Raw genomic sequence first — 27,307 nt, 5'->3', positions numbered from 1 at the left:
CATATTGCATATATCGATATGGTTCTTTTTTTCCCTCTATATATGTAAATGCTGCCCTTACTAGGGTTTGTCATATTTAGTTATTTTGTAATGTTCGTTATTTTTTTCTCATATAAATATATTTATTTCAGAAAAAGATTGGCCTATTTTATTTCATCGGCTATTTTTATGTAAGATATTTTTTATTTAAATGTACATTTTATGGAGCTTGCTGTTGCTGTTGTTATACAGTATGTATGCTCACTTAAATAAACAGTTTCAATAAAACTACTTGTGACGTGTTGACTTTGACAGAACATTTGCTCTCACTTTGCGATAAAAATATCGGGATATATCGTATGTCGATATTCAGCCTAAATATATCACTTTTGGTGATACTTATAGACTTTTGGTCTATATCGCCCAGCCCTAGCACACACATCATTATACATACATATACAGCTCGCGGTATAGCAAAAAAATTGTTATAAAAGACAGTTTAAACAGTAAAAAAATGTACGTAAGTGAAGTAGTTACGAGGGATCACAAACCGTGAGCTACGGAGGTCATGTAAAAACTTGTTTACTTCTGTTTTCACACGGGACACGAACCCCTTTCTCTGCCGTTTGTTTGTGTGCCACTTAAACTCTGCATCATCATTAATCATTACTACTACATCAGCAAAATGGAGACGGTCAACAGTCTAAAACACTAATATGAGTCGTATTTTGCTGCCTGTACAAACACCCTATATTGGCGGTTTTGAGGGGAGACCAGTCTGCTTTATCTGCCAGTTCAATGTAAACCCACCTATCAGCCAAAAAGCCATTGTAATATACAGGAGAGTATACCCATATTGTAGCAATGCACTCGCCTCATCAACTACCATTACACCACTGGTCTTATCCAACGAAGATTTCTTTCATCAATGACAAGAAACTAATGAGCGCATCTCTGGTAAACACAACATTTAAACTGGTATTTTTCATGATTCTTTGTGAATTAACTATAATTAAATCAGCTTACTGTTTTGTCCACAAAATCGTATGAGTGTTAGTCAACTAAGAATTTATCAAATCAACAACAGCCCAACTTCTTAAATTGCCGTTTCAACTCCAATATGTACATGGAGGCACCGCTGGCATCAGGCTACTAGCTAACGTTAGTTACTATTTTCTACCCATTAGATCAACCACTACCAGAGGACTGGTAAAATGTGTTAAAAACAAGGTTATGGATAAGTACAATGTATTTGCCTGGCAATATCAACTGAATATATCCACTGTTTTTTTTTTCCATTTTGATCGATTGGAACTGCTCAAATGATCGATATTTGTGCAGTGTTGGTAGTTGCTGCTTCAGAACCTTCTGTAAAGCAGACTGATGTATGACATCATATGCAAAGAAGCTATAAGCTACAAGTCAGAGACTAGACTAGGTGGAGTATGAGGAAGAAAGAGAAAAAAAGGTTGAATAGAGGCCAGAGGATGACAAGTAGGTAGAAGAAGAAAGGCCAAAAGTGAAGAAGAGGAAGGAAGATGGAGGAGGAGGAGGAGTGATGGGGTGAAAACAGCGAGGAGGAGGAAGAGGAGGAGGGAAGGAAGAAGAGGCAGGGTGATGAAGGAGGGCGGGTAGGGAGGCTAGAGGATGAAAGAGTGAAGGGAAAATGAGGCCGAGGGAAAGAGGGAAATGAAGGACCAGGCAGAGAAGTAGGGTTTGGATGAAGACCAGCAGGAGGAGGACGAGTAGCGATGGGGCAAAGGAGGAAGAGAAGGGTAAGAGGACGGAGACGTGGGTGGAATCAGCTGCTCCGACTGCGTCACATTTGAGTCCCAGACCTTCGTCTTCTCAATTAACAACCGTCATTTTCACATAACACACTCTTCTGCCTTCACTTTAGCCACTTACACACACAAACACAAGCTAACCACACACACACACCGCAGACAAACACACAAGTTTCAATGCCGACATTAAACTCCCCAAACAATTTAGCTTGTCACACACTTGCACTTACAAGCATAAACACACACACACACACACACACACACACACACACACACACACACACAAACACACACACACGGCCGCCTCCCAGAATAAGTTGGCTGCCTCTAATTGGAGTGGTGTTTGTTGCGGAGAGGTGTTGAGCGCCGCTGTAATTGCCAGGCAGGCTGGTTGACGTTCCCCGTCTCTTTATTTTTTAAGGACTAGGTAATTAGGCTCGGTGGTTGCGATTGTGCCGCCATCGCTGCCGGTACGAGCGAACAGGTGTGGGAGAGAGTGCCGAAACACACGACACCTCGCCGACGTCACGGACCCACTGCGGAGAGGAGAGAAGGGCTGTTTACCGGTGACAAGGGGGCCCGGAGGTGTAAGGTTTTAGCAAAAGATGCTATAGATGAAGGACTGAAACCCATGCTCACCACAGGGGGGGAGCAGGTATTCAAGCAAATCTAGCTGATTGAGAAGAGCAAATGAGCAGATTGTGAGAAGGAAAAGCAAGACTTACACTTGTGAATATCTCTAATAACAAGAATGAAAGCCAGTGGTGCTTTGAGCTACATGCTAATATCAGCTAGCATACTCATGATGCGGTGCTAGCGTGTTAATGTTGAGGAGATATAACCTGTACCATGGTTCCCACCTTTAGTGTTTCTTCTAGGATTTTTTTTTTCAGCAGCAGCGGAAAAGGGTAATTTGTCCCTTGGATTGTGTGCACATGTAAATATCAATCAGCAATTTAGAAAGTATTAAAAAAAATGACACTCAACTGCAACACAAGCTTTAGAACTAGTGTTTCCCACAGAATTTTTGAGACTATGAAGGTGGGACCCGAAAACAAAGTAGGGGGATCCAGTTGCATTGCCTCTCGCACAATCTAATGCAACTATTCCATTTTAATCATTGCATATTTTAATAAATTGTAAAGGAGAATAAGGGTTCTTCTGCTTTTTTCAAGGCATCATATTTTGACAGTCTTCTTGTAAATTCTGTGGTGGACTCTGCTAAAACATCCATGTGCTCTTATTCTGAAAGCTACATTTGTTTGCTTTTATTTAGTTAATTCAAGCAGCAGGAAAACAAGTGGAGGCTGACTGGCTGCAGTGTGCTTCGTTCTCTTCCAGTAACGTTAGCTAGCCGTTCGCTCTAACAGGCAGTCTAACCTCACTCAGAAACTGGAGTAGGCTAATGCTAACAGACTGCTAGCGCTGTTACGGTCCTTAAGACATCTCCATTCGCTTGTTCTCATGGCAAGACAGCGATGTGGTCACTGATACAGAAATTAAAAATAAAACAGTCCCCTATTTTAGTAGCGGTGGGCCGCCGCTACTAAATGAATAGTAATAATATAGCGGAAACCCTCACCTTAGTTTACTGTCTTGGCATGCTAAGACATTACATTTGCTGATTAGCACTAAACGCAAATTACAGTTGAGGTTGTTGGGAATGTCCAGTGGCAGACCCGGGACGCATGAGGGTAGGGCACCAGCTGCATGCAGCAGGGCGCCCAGATACAGAAGAGAATGGTCTCCCCATAAAAACGTCAATATCATTTTTGCCATAAACCTAGGTCAGTGGTTTTGTAGCCTATGTTCACAGAGCCTTTTTACAACTGCAAAACATTTGTGTTTGTAAAATGACGTGTGTGCTATTTTTAGAGCGCTCTGCTGTACCATGAGCTGCGAAACACTCATTTTGACTCATATGTGTCATATCTGCCGTTTAGGTTGGAGAAAATTTTCTAGCATGTAGGGCAGCCTATGTATCGTTGTATCATGTTTACTCAGTTTAAAGTCTTTGTAAAGGGCACTTTATCCTGCGTCTTCAGTGGTAGGACACCCCCTCCCTATTCCATATGATCCTATGGGGAACTTAATTTCGTGGTAGTCCATCCAATAGTTGTAAAAACCCCAAAAACCAAGTAATGGTGACTCTAGGGCAAGAGTTAGCCACCGATAACCAGCGTTGCTAGGATCAATCCTCTTGGCACCATGAATATCTGAAACAAACTTCAAGACAAGACTTATGAAGATATATACTTGAAGTGCAACAGGTGACTGAAATGACCATTCCTAAAGATAGCTGGTCACTAGCATGGCTAATACAAACACATTCATGCTAGCAAGGGTTGAGAATTGGTTCCGTTTTTCAACAATTATCAAGCTATGTGCAGGTTATGAAATGAATGTTGCCTTGTTCCGTATTGCATTTTTAGCGAAATCGCTGCTTTACTTAACTTTCAAACTCATGGCTATCTAATGTTTCTCAAAAAAAAACACTGACATCGCTCGTTTCTGATCATTTGGCAGCTGTGTCATAGTGAAAAATATGGAGAAAATGAATGGTTGATATAGACTTTGTTCATATTAACCCTATAAAACTCGTCTGGCTGTCTCTTCCTAACAACTCTCCACTGTTAATGACTGGTTTACACTTTGAACATACAAATCAGGCAGGCAGGTAACCTGCTGCAGGTGTACAACAGATGCCTCCAAAACACTTTCTGACTCCAACCAAAAGCAGATGAAGACCAGCAATTAAACACTGACTCTCTCTCTCTCAATATTTAGTCAACTTGTAACATAGTGCTGTGAAGTAACTGAACACACAAATACAAACCCACTACAGTCATCCAAAAACATTGCAGAAACAAAACCTACGTAAGCATTTATATTTTGTTCTTTTAGCTGACTCTGGCATACAGTTATATTACCATTAAATCTTTTAAAGTGCAGTAAGCTCTGCTTTGGGGAGTTACAGGTCAAAAGACATTGAGGTGTCCAAGATTAAACTATAGGTTAAATGTTAGTTTTACATACTCACTCACTGAAAAGTCATATAAAGCCCAGGTATCTATGAATGCTGACCTACATTTAGCCCAAATCACTCTTGGAATTGCATTAATTGGGTATGACTGGAAAGCTGAGACTCTTGTGGATTCAATGAGTCCAGTTTTCTTCATGTTGGATGATGTTAGTCATCAGTAGTAGCCACTTCAATTCAGTGAGGGCATTTCTGGAGTCTTGACCTCACTGTATAAAATGAGCTGCTGTGACCTCTAGGATAATCACAGCCTCATGAAACTTTACAACCATAAACTAGAGACCTAAAGCATTCGGAGGGGTGCAGCTTTCCTAGGTAGACTGACAAAAAGGGGGTTTCTCAGCAATCTCCAGAACAGAAATACTCGGCATACAATCGCCAAGCCAAAAAATGCAAATCTTGCAGAAATCTAAAAAATGTCAGAAGTGTTTTAATCCCAAATCATAGCATGTTTTTTCTGTTGTGTTCCTTTTATCTTAATGAGGATTTCTGAACATTTTTATCAAGTTCCAAAGTTGTTAAATTCAAATTGTTATTAACCAAAAGATTATTGCAATAATGTAAGCTATAACTGAGCATGGCAACGGCCTTCATATACTCATATCATAATGTTCTTAACCCTTGTAATGCTAATCTTCCAACATTTAAACAGGCACCTAACAAATCACAATATTTATTTCCTATTTTATTGAACAACTTGAGCGGCATCTCAAATTAATCTTCAGATCCCCAGCTTTCAGATGATGTACAGCACTATGTGGCATCTACTGTTGCCCCCTGATGAGCCCCCCAATATCCCCCTCCCCATTCCCAAGAAAGATTGACATGATGGTGAATATTCCCAATAAATCAACCAAGTGATGACAGAGAAGATTTGACTTTTTTAACAGCAAATCCAGCTGAGCTCAAGGTAAAACTTAAAAAATAAAAAATAAAAACCTAAAAGTGAACAACCAACACTAAACACCTCAACTAAATAATCTTAAGTAAAAAATATAAACTTAAATAAAGTTATATAAATAAAACAGCTCAGCACATCTCAGCATCGTCTTTGGGGAAAACATATGGAGCTCCGACTCGGTAGCGAGCCGGCCCGTCGAAGCAAGCGGCACGTCAATCTCCTGAGCTTTGAGGAAAAAAGAAAAAAAGCACAAACCCACGCCGAGTTCTCACAGACGCTAACCTTGAAATCACTGCCATTATTAGCAGAGTCATTATTAGCATTAGAAAAGCAAATGGGGCTAATAATATTTGCCATTATGGCTAAAAACGCCTATTAATCCCTAATCCGCACCACAATTAAGAGCATGGTTGGGTGTTTTTGTGAGTCGTTCTGCGTCTCCTTGCCGGGGAAACGAGACAATTTAACAGCCTCGGAGGCAGAGAGAGAGAGAGGGTGGGAGGGCGAGGTATTAAGTGACTGGCTCTTGCTCTCCATCTCTATTTTGAAAGCGATCAGCCAGGTTTTTTTTTTTGAGTGACAGGCGTAACAGAGGCAGATTTGACTGGATAGAGACAAGAGGGTGGTGGTGGGGGCGTAGCTCGCCGCGTTGAAGCGCGTTATCTGTCTCGGTACAAGTGCATCAAATCAAACGGGAGACGGGGTATTATTAAAGCAACCCCCTTTTTTCTCCGCTGTGAACTGTGACTTAATAAGCTATGCCAATTAGGGGAACAAAAATCAGGCATGCCATCGGGGCTGTATCTATCCTTGCCCAAATTTCTCTGCTAATGCGTGAAGCTCGCTGGCAGAGGCGCCGGCGCTGCTGTGTTGTTCTGTTTGGCTTTGGCTTTGGCGAGGAAGAGAAGAAGAGGAAGAGGTGGAAGGTGGCACAGAAATAAAATAAAAACGGGATAAAGCCTATTGATTTTGAGATCGTTCCCCTGAGAGGAGGGTTTTTTTTAAGTCTGGGGATATTCTATATTGTTTTACTGTCAACAAATCCCATGCAGAATCCTGCAATGACTGAATTGTAAAAGCCAGCGTTGTCTGTATATCCAGAGCCTGATGTACACGGTCGCTCATAAAGTTGGAAGAAAATTGGTTTTCAGACTAAATCCTCTGTTAATTGTGGTTTCATTTTTATTGTGGTATGTTTGGAAGAGATTGATTAATAAAGTTTTGAGAAGATAAAAATCACAGTCACAATCATTTCATGGAAAGAGGTAAAAAATATTCATTCAAACTTTATGAGTGACCATATATCTTGTTCCTCAGTGCCACAGGGCTCTGACTTGGGGCCCTTCAAAATTTAAATTTTAGTCTAATGTCATGCAAGGAGTGGAGAACAACTGCAAAATCGCAGCAGCAGTTTGATAATTTCATGTGTAACATTTCATATATTTTATTCATCATATAACTATGAAGCAAGGGATCTGTATGTGAGTATCGATAACCATTGATCCGAACTACAATTCACCATAACCATTCCATCTGCAATTTGGCCTGATGATGGCCCAATAATAACAAACTTTTCGTTTTAGACCTTTTTTCCCCCCTGATTCTCTGGATCCAGACAAATCTTGCACCAATTTGAAATGTGTCCAAATCACTTTTTGCAATTACGTTTTTAGCAATCATCACCAAATTCTGTTCTGAACATCTATGGACTAAAAAAGAAGTTACTTTATGGATTATAGATATTCTATAAAGCTGGGCCTCAAAGTTTCATCATAACCTTTGTGTTATTGCAACCTTTTTCGGTGGACATGTGTAAATATGCCTACAAATTTGGTGCTATTAGGCCAATAAGTGTCACTATTGTATTCCCACAGGTTTACTGTTGAGAAGTGTGAACACTGAAAATATCAATATTACAAATATCAGTATGAATATCATGATAATGATTTGAACATACTGCCCGTGCCAAGGTTGGGTTCCGCTTGGCTCACCATCCTAGTACTCACTAGCAATGTGCATTGATCCGCTGCTTAAAATAGTCCCCAACAAATTCACCTTTCCCTCCTGTTTGAGTTACATTTGCCAAAACTACAGTGGCCAAGTCTTTTAGGACAGTGATGAGCCTTTTTTGAAAAAGAAACTTCAGTCAGAACCAATGGGCTTGGGGAATGGAAAGTCTTTGGACTACAAATGCAGGTGAGATTAATTGGAGACTTTAGAATGAACGTGACAGTAAAAGGCTGTCTGTCATTCTGTCTGCCCTGTGATTGGCTGGCGACCTGTCCTGTGCCCGCCTCTCAGTGTCAGCTGGGACCAGCTCCAGCTCCCTCATGATTGAGGATAAGTGGGGATGGCTAGTGGCTGGATAGAATAATGGTTGGTTGAATTTTGGTCGGTTTGTTCAATGGGATTTGTTGGGAAGAAGAACAGTATAGAAAACGTCCCTATAGGCATTTCCTTTCCTTTCCTCCTTCCTTCTTTTCTTTTCTGGCTCCTTCTTGACGCTTTACTTGCTTCCGTCCTGAATTGCTTCATTACTGTCTTCCTTCTTTCCTTTCTTTTTTCTTACTTCCTTTTATCCTCTCTTCATTTTGCAGTTTCTTCCTTTTTACAACCTGTTCTTTCTCCCTTCTTTCTTCGTTGTTTTCCATTCTTTCCTTCTGATGTCTGCTTTCCTTACTCCCTTTTTTGTTTCTTGCTTCCTTCTTCCTTGTCCTTCCTTCTTTCTTTTCCTTACTTTAAAAAATATACTTTCTTTCCTCTCTTTCTTTGTCCTTTTTCTTTTATTTATCTGGCTTCCGATTTCCTTTTCTTCTTCATTTTCCCTTTCTTTTGTTTTTCATTTCCTTCCTTATTTCCTTCTCCCCATTTCCTTTCCTATCTTTTCTTCTTTCCTATTATTCTCTCTCTCTCTTTCTTTCCTTCTTTCCTATTTTTCTCTCTCTCTTTCTTTCCTTCTTTCCTATTTTTCTTTCTTTCTTTCTTTCTTTCTTTCTTTCTTTCTTTCCTATTTTTCTTTCTTTCCTTCTTTCTTTCCATCCTTCCTTCTTTCTTTCTTTCTTTCCTCCTTCCTTCCATGTCTGTTAACCCTCCTTTAACTTCCCATGTATCCTTCTTACTTCTCCTTCCTCTCTTTCTTCCTCCCTCCCTTCCTCCCTTCCTTCCTCTCTTTCTCCTCTTCTTTGTTCCTTTCTGCTGACACTTGAGGAAACATTTCCTCCACCTCTTGTTGCCAACTTTATGTTCCATGGCAACGGGGGATGATGGTTTGCCCTCCTTCCCCCAAAGCCCCCTTCCCCCTCTTTGGTCCTAACTAGACACACACACACACACACACACACACACATACACACACACACACACACTCAAAATCTGTCAGACACACATTTTAAGCTCAACACTCAAACACATCTACAGTCTCTCAGACACACACCTCAGTCCCCTTCCAACACTATTGACAGGGAGACAAACAGCGGATCTGAGAGGTTATGCGTTTAAAAAAACACTCCAACCAGCCAAGACCTGAAATAGACGAGTGGCGGTGGCAGCGGTTTTGACAGGCAGAGTGAAGCCGCTCGCTGAACGGCTTCATCCAGGAGGAGATTAGAAACACACACAGAGTTTGAAGTGTGCATTATCTTTCCAGGGATGATCCCAAAATAAACAACAACAATGGCGAAATCTCCCAATAATTAAAACGCCTAATCCACTTCCTGGTTGGTGATGACCGTGGGCTGAGCGTGTCAGCCGCGACTCGTGGGGATTGTGCGGCGTTTATGTTTAGACGCTTTTGTGTTTTAAGGTGAATTTATCGCCCAAAATATGAGGACTTACATCGCGCGAGGAGAGGGCTTCAAAACGGAAATTTATTCACAGCATTGTGTGAAGGATGTCATTTCAAAATTCAACCTCTACACGAAGACATGTTTGGAAAAAAAACGTCACTACTTATCCTCAAAAGCATCAGATAAAGCAAATCCTAAAAGCTGGTTTTATTCCTCTGCCTCTCTGCCTGACTGACGGGTTATTTTTACACACTTGTGTGTTCCGTGCTTCCATACAGCCTCACATCTCCTTTATGTTCTAATTTTGCTGTTGATGTTGTCTTCTTTAGCCCTGTTTGGCAACCTCCACCTGTATATTATGCGTCTGGGGACAAAATGTGTTCTTTGTGTTTGGAAATTTGTACGTTGTGACAAAAGACCTAATATATACTTTAATAAAGAAGATTAAAAGTGAAGGTGTAATGTGTAATCCTGGGTATCACATCTCAATGCTTAAATTTTTATCAGATATTTACTGATTTCATTCACAATTTTCTTATTTTAGACTACAAATAAAACAAACTTTTATGATTATTTTAGTAAATAAAAAAAGTTTATCTCTGAGGTATAAATCAAGTAAAACCCTCATCATGTTTACATCAAAATACTGTCTATCCAGCCCACCTGCTCTGACATTATAAATACTTTATACCAAGGCCAACGGTGCATTCACATGCTCCTGACATGCTCCTATTTTCTGAGTTTGGAAACTGTTCTTCAAACTTGGAGTTTCATGAGCTTTAAGTCATAACATGGAACCAACAGGACGCTACAAATATGTTGAATTTTATTGCTCGGAGACCTTGAGAATAGGGCTGGGCGATATATCTATTTAAAAGATATATAGATATATTTTTAAATGTGATATGGAATTAGAGCATATCGATATAGTTCAAATTGTGCGCTGTGATCCTTGCTCCAGGCAAGCTGCAGATTTTATTTAAGATCTTTTTTTTATTTAAATGTGCACTTTATGGAGCTTTGATTTTTTTTTTTAAAAGTTCTCCTGTTGTTATACAGTATTTATGTCCACTTACATAAACGGTTTCAATAAAACTACTTGTGACATGTCATATTTGGCTTTGACTGAAAATTTGCTCTCACTTTGCAATAAAAATATCGGGATATTTATGTTATATCGATATTCAGCCTAAATATATCGGGATGTGACTTTTGGTCCATGTCGCCCAGCCCTACTTGAGAACTGTTTCCAGTACTGTCACAACAAAGAGCAAAAGAAATGGATCAGGTGATTTATAATAATAATAACAATAATACATTGCATTTATAAAGCAGTTTTCTAAACACTCAAAGACACGTAACATGGAATAAATAAATAAAAGATAAAGAGAGGGGAAAAAAGAAATAGAAAAAAAAATATGATGAAATATAAAATTAAATTTTGCCAATTATTTGGGTCGTCCCGGTTCAATTATTTACACATAACATGAATGCAACACAATCCTGTAATGCTAAAAAAGTGAAAATGTATTTGTGCATCTTCTCCGTTATTCAAATCGATTCCAATCTTTCTTTCTTCCTCAGTCTCATAAAAACAGAAGTTGTATTTCCCTTATCATGCTGACAAACAGACAACAGTGAGGACATTATCTGGATGAAATGGAAGTTATGAGAAAAAAAAAGGTTTTAAAAAAAGTTTAAAACATGATGATAAAAGTGAGTGCTGCGTCCTGTCAGCAGGGCCGATCGAAGCGTCTTTGGATCCCTTATTAAAGTTTGACTAACCCCCCGACACCACCAGCAAATAAAGCTTTAAAAAAAAGCTTAAAGTATAGATATGATACATTTACCTGGCTTACTTCTCTCTTATGGCAGCTCATACAATTGTACAAAAAATAGTTTAACACCTCAGCGCAGTGCTTTTCAAAGTAGGGGTCCCGACACTCAATATAATGAATAAATAGGCCGAACAAAAGAGAAAAACTCTAAAAAAAAAAAGGTTTACTGTTAATATTACTGATAATATTACTGTTAAATATTGGAGAGGAATGACAAGGACTGTATATCACAGAAGACTGATTATTGTGTGTTTTTGTGGGGGTTTTTTTTTCAAGTTTTATAGCAGAAATGTATGTATATAATGTGTATAGATCAGGGATGGGCAACTTAAATGCTGGAGGGGGCCACAATTTTTCATGGACACTAGCACAGGGCCACATATAGGACCTTGCACTTAACCAGATATGATGAAATTGCAATTTTAAATATGTTTACAGTGCAGTAACTTAACATATTTCATGCTCAAATGCATGTATGACAGTATAAATATGAATACAAAAGGTTTGAAGCAAATAAAAAATAACCACTTACTGTGATTTCTTTTGTTTTCAGTGCAAGAACAGCAGACCAACATTAATTGCAAGAAGTCATTTTGTGCATTTTTACTCTGCACTTTTAAGATTTCATGCTCAAATGCATGTAGTTGTACTGAGGGCCACTTCAAGTGAGGGTGCGGGCCGTATGCGGCCCCCGGGCCTCCAGTCTCCCATCCCTGGTATAGAATGTAAATATAAGTCTTATTTTATATATTTTTATTCTGTCTTCTATATCTATGTGTCTGTATCTTGAGCTGCTGTGACTACTTAATTTCCCCACTGCGGGATAAATAAAGTCATATCTTATCTTAATGATTCATTTATAAAAAATAAGGAAAATATGTTAAGAATGTACACGTAATTTACCAAAAAATACAACAAGGGGGTCCCTGCCAGGGTAATGCTATATGTGGTGTTTGGCCTGGCACAGTGTGGGAAGCCCTGACTTGGCCCTCCTGTCAGAGCTGTAGTCTGTAGGCTAGCTGTCTGTCAGGAAGTGGCTGAAAAAATGCTCCAAAGTATAAAAGTTTAATTTTAGCGAGGACACAGACAAACATACATGCTATTTGAAGGGTCTGTGGGAGCCAAGTTACATTTATAGAAGTAGAAGTTAATAAATAAGTTCAGTTTCAGTGTGTTTTTAAAGTTAAGGTAAAATCATGATTGCTCTTGACCTTTGACCTTGCAATATTTTAATGAAAATGGTTTCTAAGAGTCTTCCCTCGCAGACTTACACTTACACTTTATGCTTATTCCATGCAGTTTGAGGCAGAAACCCTGCAGTTAAATGTGTTATTTGTATATGAATATTTCTGCATACTGGGGTCCCTAAACAGTCTTGGTATTGCAAGAAATGGCCATGACTGGATAGCTAAGACTAGAGGTCGACCAATATATCAGCCGGCCGATATATCGGGCCGATATTTGCGTTTTTTCTTGTATCGACACATGCGTGCATTCTCCAATCAATGAGCCCATTTCACTGAGCCAACACCAGGCAAGGCTCGGTGCAACATCTGCCATTCTCTGGTGAGCTGCTGCTGATACCGGAAAAAAGAAAAACACATCAAATATGTGGATCATCTGAGGCGCCACCACTTCCAGGCCTAGAACAACATACATAAAGGAAAGGAAGATCGAGCAGAAGAATGTTTGTTTTGTTTAAATTGAGACTTGTGTAACATTTGTTATCATTGTGTCATTTTTATCATGTAAATGGAGGGAGAAAAGGCAATATCGGCTTCAAGAACCGGTCCAAAAAAAATCGGCAGCACATATCAGGGATCGGTTAAGACTGATGTCAAAATAATCTGTATCGGCATCGGCCTTAAAAAACCTGTATCGGTCGACCATTAGCTAAGACTTGTGCATTCATAATGTTATGGTGCTGTTTTTTCATTGTTGTGCAACTATCTAATTTAAACTTTCTGTATAAGACCTCGAGGACAATCACACTCCAACAACATGCTGTCATCAAGCTACAAAGACTAAAATGTTATTGCAGGGAAATGAAAGTGTCGAACATAAATGATGAGAAGAAAAAAATACCAAACAGATGTGAATATCAATGTATCTATCTAATTTCTAAATGTATTTTCTTAACTTCTCTACACCAAAGTGACAGCTGTTAACCTGAAGTAAACACACGGTGTCTGGACCCAGTTCAGTGTCAGCATGTCCCAGCCTCGTGCCTCGCCCCAGCCTTTGGAAACCACTGCTCTCATGGTTGTGTAGGTCTATAGAGTTCTAATTAGCTGCATTCACAAACAGCGGCGGGCTCATCAAAATGCCGAGGCCTGCAGAAAGCCACAGCAGGGGTGAGCACAGTGTGTGTGTGTGTGTGTGTGTGTGTGTTGCATCTTGTACATGTGGGTGTTAAGACGTGTGTGTGTGTGAGAAACAGAGTGTGATTTGTGCACAGGGAAGAGTGCATGTTTGTGTGACACCAGTGTGTGTTCCTGTATCAAAAGAGAAAAAAAAACAACAATCCCAAAATGAAGATACGCATCGAAGCAGCAAACCGAGGCCCAACAACTGCCACCGATTCTGCAAAAAACTGGCCTTTTTCTTTTTTTTTCTTCCAAAATCGCAACATTTGTCGTTCCTTCCTTGCATTTGTATGCACGGCACGGGAGCAAACGACACCAGCGAAACCGCAGAGCACAAACAACAACAAGCGCACAACGAAGCAGTAAACAAAGAAGACGTCTCGGCATCTCTCTGTTTTCCAGCCAACAAACAAAATGGCTTCCGAACGCCGTTTAGAGGCAAATAACATGAGCGGGAGCAACGCAAAGGACCCGGATGTGTTCTGTGAAAACCTTCCAGAAAAGACTTTATAAGGACAGTATGCTGCAGAGGTTGAGCTCGTCACATACACACAGAAAATAGATGTTATAGAACAGAATACACATGTATAGTAGAATAAAATGCAGCTCGACCTATAACCTGATATATGATCACAGCAAAGAGGTTACATATAGAACTCTATATCAAACCATGGAGGAAAAGGATCTGTCTGTTTCTAATAAAAAGACTACAACACATAATCATACCATTACTGCAATATTCCTGTCCATACCATGTGCTCATGCAAATATTGTCTATATATAAGAATATTGGAGATCAACCCTCTAAAGCCCAACAGTTTCTGGCTCCTGTCACATTTTACTCGCCTGGACTTGTTTTTCACTGCAACATTTAAGTCCTGCACCTCTATGGAATCAGCACAATTCTGGCTAGAAGTGGGAGCAAATATGTCTTTTGTGTAGTATGACACATGAAATGCCATAAATCATTAAATAAAAAGTGTAAGTTGAATTTAGTAGTAATTTATTTTACAAAAAAAAAAAAAGATGGAATCCACATGCCCACAAGTGTTATCGATATTGTAAAAAAAAAGAAAAAATGTGGGCCTGTCTTGTCCTCTCCTCTCTGATCTGTGTAAAGAGTACTGCAGTTCTGTCTGATATTCACAAAATTCAGTCCACTATGGCTTTCCACGTGCACTGAGAAGCACAGAAATTAATGTTTTTCAAAGGATCCGTTTCATGCAAATGGTGTATTTTAGGAAAATTTGTAAATGTGATGTATAAAATAAAGTGGGGTTTTTTTTGTACTCTTTTTTTGAGAACTGCACCAAAACAAATTCTACTCAACTGTGGGTTTATATGGCAAGAAAGTATTGATTGATGAAATTTGAAGCTTCTATATGATTACTTTTTCTGAGAGAAGCTTTTATCACACAAGATTCATTGAAGGAGCATTGGTAATGCCAGTTTTAACAGTTTCTGTGGGTGATAAACTTCAAATTTCTGGCGATTTTTCAAACCCAGCAGAATTTTTCGGGTGTTCAGTGCGGTTCATTTCGCAACCTCTACTTTTTTTTTATCTGTAAAAGAAATGATCATTCATCAATTGATGAAAGCTGTTGGCTGACAAAAACATTCCGATTGACCAACAAACTAATAAAGTCACTGCGTAAAAAACTCACATACTCAATTTCTTTAAAAAAATATATATAGAAGTTTAATGACAGGCCTATACAAACGTTTTAAAGCTACACTTTGCAGGAGATTCAAACTTGGTCCCTTTATGGCTGGACAAAAGTGAAAGACATATCCAGATTCACTCTTGTTTCGGAAGAGCTTTATCCATATGGTGATATTTTCATTTTCATATTGATGTATGCATTGTTTTTGTAGCTTAAAGCCCAAAAGTTGAGGCTCAAAAACGTCTCGAACACAGACAAATGAAAAGACAAAATACCAGCAGAGGGCAGCGTCTCTACTTACCTTTTTTGGTTGAGAATATGATGCTCAAATTTTAAAATCCTGTCATAATGATATATACAAATGGCCAATATAACCATATTAGATTTTTTTTTACCGATATCATTATCAACCCCAAAAATCCAGTATCAGTCGGGCTCTTGTCTCTGCAGATACAGACACACTTCTAGTGCGTCATAAGTAGAGGTGATGGGAAAAATCGATGCAGCATTGTATCGCGATATTTTGAGTGCCGATATTACATCGATTCATGGCCGCCTAGTATCAATATTTATTTTATTTAGCGTCAGTATTCACAGCGTTTTTCCTATAGGCACCATATGCGCCAGGATATTGTGTCGGGAAGTTTTCGAAATATCGCTGCAAAGTCAGGCTATTTTGATGTTTTATTCAAAAACATTGAGAGCAGTGAAGCTTAAAGTTGAGGAAAGTTTGAGAAAATGCTGCAGTTGTTGTCGTCCATACATGTTTGATATCAGAGCAGTTTGATTTGACTGAATAAAAAGATCGAAGTGAGATGATTAGACTGAGAATTTACTGTAATTTGACAAAACAATTCTTGAATAACTGCATTTTGCGTCTACAAAAATAAAACCAAACTGTCAAATTTTAATTTATTGTTAATTTATTACAATACTCACCGTATCACAAAATGCTTAAAATCACATTAATATTGTATTATGACTCAAGTATTGGAATAAAATCTTATCGTGGGGCCTCTGCTGATTCAAAGTTTTAGTCATAAGTGATGAATGTCTGTATGCATTCTTGGAGGAAAATCCTGCATACTATACCTTTAATATCATATACGAAGCTTGCACTTAAAATGGTATAATTCTCTGACTCGCTCACTAAGCTATAAACAACCCAAACAATGCAAAGGATCACTTCAGGTACCGGTGAGACTTGAAATAAAATAGTCCAGTTTGAGTGGGACGTCTACGAGTTAGAGTGCTTTACAGACACACAGCCGTTTAAAATACCGACAGATGATTCTGCACTTAAAGTCACAATTATTTTTTTTACAACGATGGCAACAGTGTAAATGCAGCGTTCAGATTATAAAGTAATCCACTAGGAATGCTTGCTTGTGCCACCATAATGTCATTATAACATACCTGTAATGTTGCTGTAGTGACTTGAGAGAAAGCTGTAGACATTTGTGCCACTTATATTCACTATAATACCTCTATAGGGACTTTAACAATGCATTTATAATACACACAGGCCAATACACCATATATGTGTCATTAGACTATAGATATAGAGGCATATTCCAAGGCTGTGGCTCCTAATAATACCTATAAATATGGTATTTTGTGTTTTTTTTCCCCTAATAAATTGTGTATATAACAGTTTAAAATGATCCCTATATTATTCTTATATAGATTCTTTATTAATTTAATTATCTGATTCCAAGCCTTTTTAATAGATGTGATTATAACATTCCTATGATTTGTCATAGTGACTTCACAGAGAGTGTGTTCCACTAAAAGATGAACATTAATGGTACGCATATACACTTTATTCTTCTAAAGGGACTTGTTATTAATGATATACACAGGCCTCTGGAGCAAATACAGCACATATGTTTCATTAAAATATTGCTACAGAGGCTTATTATACGTCCGTGGCTCTTCATTGTGATATGGCAGCAATCTTATTGTACGTCCTTTGATAAAAATCTACAATGATGGCAACAGTGTAAATGCAGCGTTCAAATTATAGAGTTATCCACTAGGAATGTTTGCTTGTGCCACAATTTGAGCCAGGTTCAACTTTTCTGTCGCATCCCTCTGCGTTGGCACTGCTAGAGCGGCCTCATTCAAATACATGCATTTTTCCACACAGAGCTAAAGTCAGCCTGAACATGACCTAAGTGACAGACTGACTCAATCAATCAATAACACGCTGAGTAGTTACAGGCAGACTGACGCTTTCACTCCCTGGCTTCCAGACTGACTCAATGACTGAATGAGTGAATGAATGAATGGTTCATTGTGTTACTACCCAACTGATACATGAAGCAACTTCACCAACTCCCTCACATTAACATTAACTAACATTTCAGTTAAAGCCACCGTGTTCCACCGCTGATAAAACCAAACTGTGCCTGTTCAACACCAATAACACTGCAGAAACACGCAGTGAACTGATCTACACACACACACACACACACACACTCGCAGGGGCAGGAAAGAATGAGGGCAGCAAATCAGAAAAACAGGAAGTCTTCTTCAGGAATGAACTTGAGCAGCTGAAAAACAAACTTGTTGCCCCAAAAAATAAAGAAAAATCTCATTATCACCTCATTTTAAAACCCCAATGTTCATATTTCATTTTCTATGACACAAAGCAGGAACAAACACGTTAAACTAAGCCTGAGCACAAAGCACACTGTGACAGGTGTTATGAACAAAATCAACTTGACACTTCGTCCCTTAGGCTACTATAAAATTCGCTCAAAACGCAGCCAGAGTGTATTAATCCACCAGTGAAAATAGTCCCAAACAAATGCACAATTATCCTCATTTGAGTAGCGTTGGTGACGTCTTTTTTAGTTGAATTAACTTTTATTTTACTGAGCTTTTCTTTCAAATTAAACAATACATTTATTAGCTGTTTTTTTAGATTTACACCTTAAGTTGCATTAAATGGGCTTGGAGCAGACAGACCGAAAAAAAAAAAAAAAAAAAACATAACCAAAGCCATGTCATCAGATTAGGCCACATCACTGTATAACTGACATTTAAAATGTTTGCATAGAAAACAAGAATCAAGTTAAACAGAGAATTCAAAGAATGATTGAGCAAGGAACAGCATATTTTTAAAAAAGTCTCCTCAAAATGAAAAGTAATCTACAAAGCAGAACAGCTTTAAACCCCAAACTGCATCTGCATGTACAGAACATGGTTACCCACACAAGAAAAATTCAAACAGCAAGCGAAGCAGCAGCGAGCAGGTGTAAGAGCAAAGAGAGGAGGAGGAGAGAAAGAAAAGAGAAGAAGAAAAAGAATGAGGAGGAGAGGAAAAAAAAGGAGAAAAGCTGACGTACTTGAGCCGGAGAAATGTCCGCTCCCCAGGGAGGTCGGCCCGTTCTTTCCACTGCTAACAGGAGGGGAAAACATCTACAAGACAAACAGAGCGCACATTACCTCTGAGAGCACTGACACTGTAGAAAGCAAGACACATCTACTGAACCATCACTGCAGCTACACATGAAAAGCTTCATTCCAAAACGCCATGGCAACATTTGGCTCAAAATGCTGCTGCCAAATTCTCATCACATTACAATCCTGCTAGGAAATGTCTTCAATTTAATGGTCACTCAATTTTCATCTTAGAAGAGCCTTTTTTTTTCTATTTCAGCTTTGGAAATAGCAGATATCTCGTTTTGGAAGGAAACTCTTTGTGGATATTTACCAAGAAAACAAAAAGTCCATCATCACTAGGGCTGGGTATCATTTCAACACTTACACCAATTTGGATTGGCAGTTTTTTTATATATATATTACTTATAAATACATATAAAAAAGGAGCCAAAAATGTCAAATGTTTTTTTTTAAGTATGAGCGGCCATGCAAGAAGTTTGCGTAAATAAATTGAAGTCTAAAATTGGCAAGTTTTGATTGAAATCCGAAGCTAACTGATTAAAGACGGAGGATTCAATGAGGTGGGACAAAGTCACTGTTCTCAAGCGACAGATAAGTCACAAATGCTAAATGCTAAAAATGCTAAAGTCTAAAGAGAAGCCCAGGTTTTAAGTCAAGTTTGTATCATGGGCAACAAGTCCAGAGTCAAGTCACAAATATTTGCTATCAAGTCCTGAATCAAGACCAACAAGTTGCTAATTATAATGATGATAATAATAATACATTTTATTTGTAATGCACTTTACATTACAGGAAATCTCAAAGTGCTATAGGTTAAAAGCATAACAGTCTAATTATTAAAAAAAACAAGAAAAAAAACAAAAACAGAAAACATCCATACATAATCTAAAAACCATCTAGATGGGAGGAACCAAAGGTTTTGCTAAAAAGGAATGTTTTAGTCCTTTTTTAAAAGTGTCTATGGACCGTGCTAGTCAAGTCTGAAGTCATGACAGAGTAACGTCCCAACAGAAGTCCAACAAGTTCTAAGTCAAGCTCTATTTGAAGGCTAACAAGTCCACAGTTGAGTCCCAGGTCAAAACAGATAACCCCACATCTAGTCCCAGGTCAAGATAGTACCAAGTCGAGTCAATTGAGTCCCCAATCTAAACTAACAAGTCCTTAGTTAACAAGACTTCTTGATTGGACTCATGGACACGACTTGACACGATCAAATACTTGGTTTACGCTCACAGTCCCTCATGTGAAGACTGGAGTTGGGCAGTCAGTCTTTTGTTTCAACCCCGCGACAACCTGGAATGATCTTCAACATACAGGTGCATCTCAATAAATTAGAATCTGATGGAAAAGTCCTTTTCCAGTAGTTCAAGTCAAACAGCCTTAACCAAGTATTGAGTCATATAGATGGACATACTTTTCAGAGGCCAACATTTACATATTAAACATACTTTTTAAAATTGGTCTTTTGAAATATTTAAATTTAAATATTGAGACACTGAATTTTAGGTCTTCATTAAATGTAAGCCATAATCATTATAATTAGAAGAAATTAAATGAATTAAGACATGACATGTTTCATTCTGTGTGTAATGGATCGATATAATGTGTTATTTCCATTTTTTTTATTGAATTGCTGAAATAAATAAACTTTTCTACGATATTCTAATTTACTGAGGTGCACCTGTACACTGAGTATCAATACACCCAGAACATTTTTTTTCAATTTCGTAGCTTGATTGCAGACTTTCGCGCAACTGATTTTAGCTTTGGTCATTTGAAATACCATTTTACTTTATTTATCTTTTCCATTATCTGTATTTTGAATTTGTATTTCTGTACCGTTAGTAAATGTACTCGTCGTCGCTGTAAATGAGGGAAACCTCAATGCCTTAAAGTGTTATTTAAAGTCCAACATCAGCACAGACAGAGTCCCAGGGCTCTGTGAAATCCAGAGTCAAGTCCCAGGACAGGTAATCTCTGGTTCAGGTTCCTAGACAAGACTTTAGAGACCTAGGTCAGGTTCCAAAGGAAGATCTGTAAATCAAGTCTGAAGTCAAGGCAAACAAGATCTGTGTTCCAAGTCCTAAACAAGTCACTTATTGCCCTTCAACTAATTTAATCCCATTTAAATTCTTAACAAAGTGCACGATAATTCATAGAAATAATAAAACATTCCTAATTTCTTTTGTTTTTTGCATGTTGACATTTGTCTTTGTATCGACCATATCAATATTTCTATCCAATTGTGACCATGTTCTGTTGGTTAGTCCTGACAAACCTGTTGGCGCTGCCTCATCGGCTGCTGACGGGTCAGTTTTAACCCTCTGGAGTCCATGAAAGCACCGTTACTTCTTCATGATGTCATGACGTAAAAACAAAGCAACGTTGAGCCCTTTTGTCAACTTCCCTCAAAAGATCTGGCTTGTAACTCTGTGCTGGTTTTGTTTGATGATGATAGACCAAGTACAACCGTAAATAAGGTCAAATATATTTAGTCTCGGAATATAGAACTAGCAGGTAACCTCATTTTACCTCTTTTATGTAATATTTTCAACCTGTGTTGACATTTGCAACACTTAAAATTCTTCATTGAGCATGTGTGTTTTGAAAGTTAAAAAAAAAAACATAATTTTCTAAATCAGACTTTAGTTTCTTTTGGGGCTAAAATGTTAATCCACACTGTAAAAAAAAGATCAACAATAACTACTCAATAAAATTGAGGCAACAGATTGCACGCAATATTATTAATTAAATCTAACTACGTTACAAGTTGAGTTAATAACAACTTAACAGGAAGTGCCTGTCAATTAAAAACGGACTAAATATATTGTGTTGGATTCATTCAAAATTGTCTTGATTTAGAATTACATACACATAAAGATTATATTTAATGTGATCAAAATAAGTAGACTCTATCTCAAACATTTTTATATTAAAGTTACTTAAACAACTGCCTCAAAATCAAGGATGCATTTATATTAAATGCATTTTATCAAATATATTACGTAAAATGAAATGACCAAAGAATAAAATGAATAAATAATTATCAGGTTGTGCTGAAAAAAATTATACCAAGACTGCATGGTAAACATTTTTTAAGTGGAAAAATTACTTTAAATTTGTATTAAAAAACTGAAAAATTGGCCAAAACTCCAAAGGGTTAAATATACATCTGAAAATAAAAAGCTATTTATTATGTTTAATCTTGAGCCTTGATGAGAATGGGTCACTCCAAGTCACACAGTGGGAGTCTAGAGTAGTCACTGACGTTAACGCGTCTTTTATTTTAGTCAAGTCTTAGTAATCAGGTCGGTGACTTGCGTCTAGTCAATTTCGTGACTCGAGTCCACACCTCCTGAAGCCAGCTTCCTGTACTTGAGTGTTTTCACTCCTCTATGGACACATTTCAGTGTGTACTCAAAGGTTCAATACCCAGCCCTGAAGATGACACAGACTCTCAGCTCAGAGCTGAACACAGATATGAAGAGTTCATTTTCCAAAACACTGTGGGAACATTTTTTGGGGGGAAGCAGAAAGAAATCAAATTCCTCATTCAGCATCTGTGAAAAATAAACAGGCTCACTTAAATCACCTGCTCAATTTATTATAAAATGTGTTTTCATTCAAAAGTGCCACTTTAGCCGAATGTTGGACGGCTCATTTTGGAACGAAACACTTCATATCTACTTCATATCTGACTTAAACATATGAGATAATCATCAGAACTAGTTACCATCTGCTCGACACATACAGGAAAATAAGCCCACGTTGAGACAGAGGCTGAAGCTGAATACTGATTCCTGTTGTTTTAATGTACGAGCTACTGTAAAGCTTCCCAAGAAAACAGTTCATCAAAGAGAGACATGTGACCCCGATAGATAACCTCTGAGGATGAACCTGTTTCACTGTGTTTGATGGTGAGATCTCAGTGATCATGGACACACTCTGAGCTCCACTTTCACATGCTAAAAGCTTTTCAGGATTTGAGGTTTTGAGGGATTTTTTTTCCCCTTGTCTTGTCTTGTCTTTTGAACAGACCACAAAATAAGTAAATTAAATCCTGACTGAAACAATAAATTCTCGATCCGTCACTGTTCTTAATGCAGCCTGTGGGGCCTGTAAGTGTGTTTTCTGGATGCTGAGGTTGCTCCCTCGCGGCTGCGACAAATAAAGGGAAAACAAATGTTTGCGAGATAAAAGATCTCATTCTGACTATTAGCAGGTCTATCGATATCCCAGTCGAACCACTCGGAGCTGCGGGTGTCAGCTTGTGGGCGTGCAAAGACAGATGATCGCATAAATTAATGCGATCGGCCTGCGTTTATAATGAGAGGAGACGCGTTCGAGCTGCTGCTGCCCTCCTTTGTTGGAATATTTTTTCAAGAAATATAATTTAAGACAGGCTGATTGACATTTTTTGGAAACCTGGAAAAATTCAAACACAGGCTAAATGTCTATTATATTCCTGTCATAAACCTCAGGGGCATAAGAGCAACTAAATCTGGATATAAAATGTACTTTTGTTCACAATTATCTAATATTCCCACAGTGCCTTGAGATTAATGAGGAGATTTGTGGTGATTTAATGGTATATTTTTCACCTCTAATATAATAATATAAAGAGCTTTTCATTGTATTTATTGTATGTACAGGCTTACTGTGTGTATTGTTACTTAAAGTATCATTTTACCATACTTGATATGTCTCTGTGCTTCTTAATTACAAATATGATTTTCTTATTTTATGTTTTTTTCCTGTTAAAACATTGCTATAATCATTTAAAATACCCTAATAATATTTATTTCTGTCTTCATCTATCTTTTTAAAAATAAATGCCATTCGAACATTCCTATAATGTTGTTATAGTGACATGAAAGACTGTGTGTGCCACTGAATAATGATTTTATTGGACATTTGTGCTATTTATATACACTATAATACTTCTATAGGGATTTTAACAGCGTATAAACAACATACACAGGCCTATACAGCCAGCAGAGCACATCTGTTTGATTAAAATATTGCTACAGAGGTATATTATATATGTATGTCTACATCTTTTGTGCTTTTTTCTAATAAAATGTCATTTTAACAATCTTAATATGCCCTTTTAATATTCTTACATATCTGAGGTCTCCCACTATGAATTGAATTAACATATTTTTAGCCTTTTTTTAAATAAATGTCAATATAACATTCCTATTATGTTGTTGTAGTGACTTGAGAGAAAGCTGTAGACATTTGTGCCACTTATATTAACTATAATACCTCTACAGGGACTTTAACAGTGCATTTATAATACACACAGGCCTAACAGCCAATACACCACATATGTGTCATTAGACTATAGATATAGAGGCATATTCCAAGGCTGTGGCTCCTAATAATACCTATAAATATGGTATTTTGTGCTTTTTTCCTGATAAATTGTCTCTATAACAGTTTAAAATGATCCCTATATTATTCTTATATATATTCTTTATTAATTTAATTATCTGATTCTAAACCTTTTTTAATAAATGTGATTCTAACATTCCTATAATTTGTCATAGTGACTTCAGAGAGAGTGTGTTCCACTAAAAGATGAGTTTATTGAACATTAATGGTACGCATATACGCTTTATTCTTCTAAAGGGACTTGTTATTAATGATATACACAGGCCTCTGGAGCAAATACAGCACATATGTTTCATTAAAATATTGCTACAGAGGCTTATTATACGTCCGTGGCTCTTCATTGTGATATGGCAGCAATCTTATTGTACGTCCTTTGTTAAAAATCTCACATAACAGCCCTACAATATTCTTATAATAGAGATGATGGTGTTTATGTCAGAGTGAAATGATAGATACTGTATGACTTATAGTGTTTATTGAAACATGACTATAAGCAGACAGAGGGGATTCATCTGAAGGCTATATTACTATTTTAATAGCTTCTGAATTCAAATCTAATGATATCTTTATAATATTTCTACTGTATAATGCTGCTGCATGGTCAGACACAGTGTGTACTGCACGTAGGCCTCTTCTATGATCTCATATTTGTTTATTGCATTAACGTGATAATAAAGATTGAAAGGTACATTAATGGGGATTTTATCTCCAGTTTTTGCATCTTGTGCAGCGTCCTTTTATTATCAGGATCCTCTGATATTCTATGTTAATACTGCCTTCTATGATATTCCTCCAGTCACTAACATTGTGTATGCAGGCCTCAGCTGGGATCCTGTTTGTTTATTGCATTAACATTCTTGCAGGAACTTATAATATCGCAGGAGAATTTAGTGATTTTCTCTCCTATATTTGCATGTCTTTCAGCATCACTAGCCTCATTCCTGTGATATTTTTCTGATATTCTGATATGATTATGTCCATGCTGTCTCTCCACGTTTCATAAAAAAATATTAATGCAAGTTTTTTTTTCATTTCGGGGTGTTCAGATTTTTTTCTCCTCCTCCTCCTCTTCAGACCAAAGTTGCTCCCAGAGGAGGAGAGGCGCAGAGAGAACATGGCCGAGAGCCGGGGACACTATTTCCTGTCCGTCAAGTTCACAACTGTTCTTTTAAAAAAACACAAACTTTTAAACGGAGTCATGAGTTGGAGCATTGAACAGCCTGCTGCAGGAACATTTACACTGCGGAGAGAAAGTGTGACACATTTGTGTGCGTTCGGCTGCCCGCCTATCTGTCTGTCTCTCTCACTGTCATGCAGGTTCATGATTTCCACATCGAGCCCTTTTTTTTTTGTTGCATGTGAAATATTGTGCAGAACACGGTGCAGCGTGCATGGAGCAGCCTGGAAACTCACACAAGACAAAAAGAAACATTTTCTAAATCCTATCATGGGTGAAAAGCAGGCTACACATGAAGGAAAAAAAGACTTAAAATGAGATATACTACCATGGATGTTGGGAACATTTTCAAATCGCTGTTTCGCATCTATAAGACAACAAAATTACCAATGCAGCATCACTCTGCACACACACACACATAAACAAAAATGAAATTACAAAACCAACAATATGCACTGACTTTTCTGCAAGTTACTCTACATAAACGCACTTTTGTGCAAATAGTTGAAAGACTGAAATATGCAGGTTATGTGCCGTGCAACTCAAACATTAAAATGTAAACAGTGGTCGCTGTAAGAAGCCTACAGGACGCGTTTATGCTCTTCTACGGCTTCTACTGTCATCATACTACTCATTATATCCATATTAACGTGAAGAACAAGATCAATTTCCTTACCGCGCTGAAATCCAGTAAGTCACTCAGTTCCTTGTCTGTTCCCAAAGCTGCCATCCGCTGTTGATGATGCATTTTAGCAAAATCGCGCGGACCTAAAAACAGGGAAACAAATGAAGAGATAGATGGATAGAAGAGGACAGGTAGACAGATTGATAGATGGAGAGATAGAGAGAGGGAGAGGAGAGATGAGAAGAGGAAGACCTCGGCTTTTTGCGCACCGCTCCGCTCCCGGATCTCTTTTCCTCCACAGCGAAATAAATCCAGTAAAACAACCTCACAGCCCTCGATCTCAATTCTAGTTCATCCTCGGAGCAGGAGCTCACTGTGTCCCGGGTTCCTGCTTTGGCAAAAAATAAATCGGAAGAAAAAACTGACAGGAAATAAAAGGAAGGAGGGCGACAGGACCGGAGTGTTTTCGCGTGTGTTTTTGGTGTGTTTTCTCCAGCCAAACAAGTCCGACCTCTCCGCGTCAAGACGCAGTTTGTCCGCCGCGACTGACTGTCAGGCTCACACACGATATAAATAAATAACACGCCGTGTCTCCGCGAGCCTCTCGGGGAGGAAAAAGATCAACCTCACAAATGTGGAGTGCTTGTTGGTGTCAGAGGAGAGTCCAGGCAGGGTGAGCGCTGCTCCACACCGGGTTGAGGGTCCCCTCCGCTCGGCTGCGGGTGCTGAAGATCCCCGGGTACGGCAGGACGGATCCCATGTGCGTCTGGCACAGCCTCGGTGTAATAACTGTGTTCGTGCGGCCACCTAGCTTACATTCTCGTCCAACACCACCGCGCCGAGCTGATGCTGCTACAGCACAGGGCAGAAAATCTGGAGGAAAATAAATACATTTTTAAGAAAAATTGCTTTGTTGGTTTGATTGATTGGCTGATTGGTGCGGTGATTGGCTGCTCTCATTTGGACTGGGTTAATTGGGGCAGAGAAAGGTGATTTTTTTTTTCCCTCTGGAATTTAGAGAACTGAAATGCTGCTTTAACCTAAATAAAACTTTTTTTAAAATTATTTTAAATGCTCCTTATCACCTATTTATGTGGATTTTATTATTTATTTTATTAATACACATGGTTTGTTTTTCATTTAATCATTTATTTCACATCCCTAGATATATCTACACATGTATGCATTTTCTTTATGTGGCTTTTGTGATGTTTTATGTATTGCTTTTTTATTGGCTGGACTAACAAGTGCATGAAACAAGTGCAGTGCTTGACCTGCATGGTAACCACCCATGGGTCACCACTTAAACCACAACAGCGCCAAAACCCACCTCTCTG

The 27,307-nt window shown here is 38.3% G+C and overlaps 1 protein-coding gene across 1 annotated transcript in view; it reads right to left on the bottom strand.

The window, feature by feature from the left end:
• LOC131992316 (transcription factor 4-like) overlaps window positions 1–26,785 on the bottom strand; it is a 316,278-nt gene extending 289,493 nt beyond the window's left edge. The window contains exons 1-4 of the mRNA XM_059357855.1: window positions 26,223–26,785; window positions 26,022–26,113; window positions 25,674–25,712; window positions 18,714–18,786 (exon numbers count right to left, since the gene is read on the bottom strand). Coding sequence (XP_059213838.1) covers window positions 18,714–18,786; window positions 25,674–25,712; window positions 26,022–26,093 — 184 coding nt within the window. The 5' untranslated portion in view covers window positions 26,094–26,113; window positions 26,223–26,785. The remainder of the gene's footprint in view (window positions 1–18,713; window positions 18,787–25,673; window positions 25,713–26,021; window positions 26,114–26,222) is intronic.
• Between the last annotated feature and the right edge of the window lie 522 nt (window positions 26,786–27,307).

The sequence above is a fragment of the Centropristis striata genome, chromosome 19 (genome assembly GCF_030273125.1).
Source record: "Centropristis striata isolate RG_2023a ecotype Rhode Island chromosome 19, C.striata_1.0, whole genome shotgun sequence".
NCBI lineage: Eukaryota > Metazoa > Chordata > Actinopteri > Perciformes > Serranidae > Centropristis > Centropristis striata.
The sequence above is the reverse complement of the archived record's forward strand: the minus strand, read 5'-3'. Positions and strand labels throughout refer to the sequence as shown.